The sequence below is a fragment of the Tympanuchus pallidicinctus genome, unplaced genomic scaffold, assembly GCF_026119805.1.
Source record: "Tympanuchus pallidicinctus isolate F22 unplaced genomic scaffold, pur_lepc_1.0 scaffold3, whole genome shotgun sequence".
In the NCBI taxonomy this organism is placed as follows: domain Eukaryota; kingdom Metazoa; phylum Chordata; class Aves; order Galliformes; family Phasianidae; genus Tympanuchus; species Tympanuchus pallidicinctus.
Genome location: NW_026294747.1, coordinates 102,297,275 through 102,300,152, shown reverse-complemented (window position 1 = coordinate 102,300,152; position 2,878 = coordinate 102,297,275). Strand labels below are relative to the sequence as shown.

At 38.6% G+C, this 2,878-nt stretch overlaps 1 protein-coding gene across 1 annotated transcript; it reads right to left on the bottom strand.

Moving 5' to 3' along the window:
* Nucleotides 1-658: 658 nt before the first annotated feature.
* Nucleotides 659-2,606, bottom strand: CCR4 (C-C motif chemokine receptor 4). Its single transcript, XM_052694320.1, has one exon. The coding sequence runs from the start codon at nucleotides 2,574-2,576 to the stop codon at nucleotides 1,500-1,502; it is 1,077 nt and encodes a 358-aa protein (XP_052550280.1). The 5' UTR covers nucleotides 2,577-2,606; the 3' UTR covers nucleotides 659-1,499.
* Nucleotides 2,607-2,878: the final 272 nt, after the last annotated feature.

Genomic DNA, 2,878 nt, shown 5'->3' with positions numbered 1-2,878 from the left:
ACAATGAGTTGTGGAGGATGTATGTGTGCTTGAGCATTTAAGAGTGCTGGTTTTTACTTTGTCTGTTTGTTATATCATGAGGGATGTGATGTGGAGGTGAGCTTCCTCTTATATTTCTAATTTGGAGTGAGCATGACAACAGAGCTACTATATATATATGCTTTAATACTATATATGTACCTTAATGCTCCTTCTCACTGCCTGCCCATGGATATTTTTAAGTTTTGTCTGCCATTTGTAGCCACGTTTGAATGCTGGGTGATTGTTTCATTACCGATGGCCTAAGAAAGATGACAGTCTGCTGAGTAGCTGTCATTTAGCAAAAAAAAAGGAGCCATCAGGAATATTTTCCATGCAGGTTTTCCAACTCTTACTTTGGCTGCTACTACATCACTGATTTTTGCCTTTTAAAAAATCATTTTTGTGCTAAAATCTAGATGTTGCTTTGAGACTTTTCTTCCTGTTCCAGACCCGACTAACAATGTGTAGATCTACAAGCAGCTACTGTGGCATCTTTCTTTGCCTTCTGCTCTGCAATCAAATGCAACTATTCTTTGTGTGGTTTCTAAATTATGACAGACCTTCCCTATACAATCTGTCTTTGCTTTCTTTTACCTTGCCAGATGTTTATATCGTAAACACAAATTCAGTCTCAGAGTTAGGTATTTTTCGAACAAAGAACACTCATTTTAAAAGATACTTTTAAAAGATGCTTCAAATGTGTTAATGCATGCTGGAAAAATTATCTTTTAAAAGATTTATTTAAAAACAACAACAAAACAAAACAAAACAAACCCACCACATTATCAATGTTAATTAAAAAAAAAAAATTGCCATCCTGAATTATGGTAATTAAATCATTCAAAAATGCATATATATATGTATGCGTAGACAGTTTGGATACCTGAAAGAAAACAAAGCTTGATTATAGCACAGGATAATGCACTGGCTTTGCATCTTTGTACGCAGTGTGTGTTCTGTGTCCTTTTTTTCTTAATGGCAGAAGATGTAGCCTTCCCTGAGATTAAACTTCTAACAGCAGCTGCTGTTGTTAATAGATTGCTACATGTATGAGCAAACAAAAGCTGCACAGATCAGCTGAGGATAAAAAATATTGTAATAACCACCTACTCCTTGAATAAACAAAGATACTTTTCAAATGCGCTTTGAGATAGCAAGTTGTTTCTCCTCTGCCCTTCATTGAGTCCAGTCATTTCTTGGTGCTGGTGAAAAACACGCAACAAGCGTAGCACTCGTGAGTTAAGGCTGCTGTGAATCTGAGCAGTGATTTCTAATTGCAGCAGATGCAGCGTACGGGTCCGACTGCCAGATCTCACATCTAGGACAGCTTCTGTCATAGTATTCAGAAAATCTAAGAGGCAGAAATCAAAGATGAAGTTATTATCAAAGACTAGCTGGCTTAAATGCTTGTGCATTTTCTGAGCTTTTTGAAGTTCCTGCTTTTGTCATTTTATTTTTGTCAGTCGGTGTGGAACACGTTACAGAGCTTCTTGGTCCCCGGTTGACTGTGTGTGGAACGATCCTGTAGACTCGGTGTGGTAAGTGATATGGAGTCCACACCACTTACAAATAACTCCAGGTAACTGCCAGTTCTTAAAGAGCATCTTCAGGTACTTCTTAAATTTTTCCCCCATGAAGAAATAGATGACTGGATTGAGGCAACAGTGAAGAAGGCCAAGGGTTTCAGTTACTTGAAATGCATAGTCCAGGTTCTTACTTGTTTGACAGTTTCTAATGACTCCAGTAGCTTCCAGCAGTTGTAGTAAAATTACGATATTGTAGGGGGTCCAGAAGAAGAAAAACACGATCATGACAGCAAAGATCATCCTCACGGCCTTATTCTTTTTCTCATTTCTGCAGTGTAGTAAAGTTTTAATAATCATGGAGTAACAAAATGCCATAACTATAAAAGGGAGTAGGAGCCCAAGAATATTGATTTCCAAAGTGTAAAAGAGTTTCCATGTCATGTAGTTGCTTGGATATCTCAGCTTGCAAGTAGTATAATTTTGTTCAACGAAAGATTCTCTAAATACAAGTTCTGGAGCTGAGGCTAAAAGAGCTACCAGCCATACAATAAGACTGGCAATCAGGCCATGGAAGGCAGTTCTTGCTTTCAAGGAAAACACTGCACGAACAATTGCCAGGTATCTGTCTATGCTCATAAGCATAATAAAAAATATCCCACTGTAGAACCCAACCAGATAGAGCCACGAAATAATTTTACACGAGGGAGTTCCAAAAACCCATTGGTCTATCATGAAATAAGACCAGAACGGCAGGGATAAAACAAAGAGCAAATCTGAGATGGCGAGGTTTAACAGGTACACATCAGTCATACTCTTCAGTCTCTTGTATTTAAAGAGGACCACGATGACCAGAGTGTTTCCTATTAGCCCAACCAGGAACACCAGGGTATATAGAACAGGGAGGAAAGAGGCTGCAAACCTCTTGACGGTTTCCTTACTGCAAGGTTGTGGAGCATCATTATAATTAAAATAAAATTCATAAAAGGTTGAGGTGTCAGCTTCAAGGGACTCCGTACTTGATAAAGTCATGGTTTTTTCCCCCCAGTTCCTGAGAATGAAAGAATATAAAAAGGTCAGTCACTCTCTGCATGATGATGATCGTGTGGTTACTCAGCAAGCCTGAATCGTGTTGGGAAGTCTGCAACACTCAATGACTAACTTGCAGATTCTCAAACAGTATTTAAGTATTATAGGATTCTTACGCAATGCTTGCAAAAGTACTGTCCTTAGCATGCATGTCCTTCCAAAACTGCAAACAGACATGTCAAGAATGCTGAATGCCACTGAAGCTGCAAAGAAGAAAACAAACAGGAACGAAAGATACAGACCAG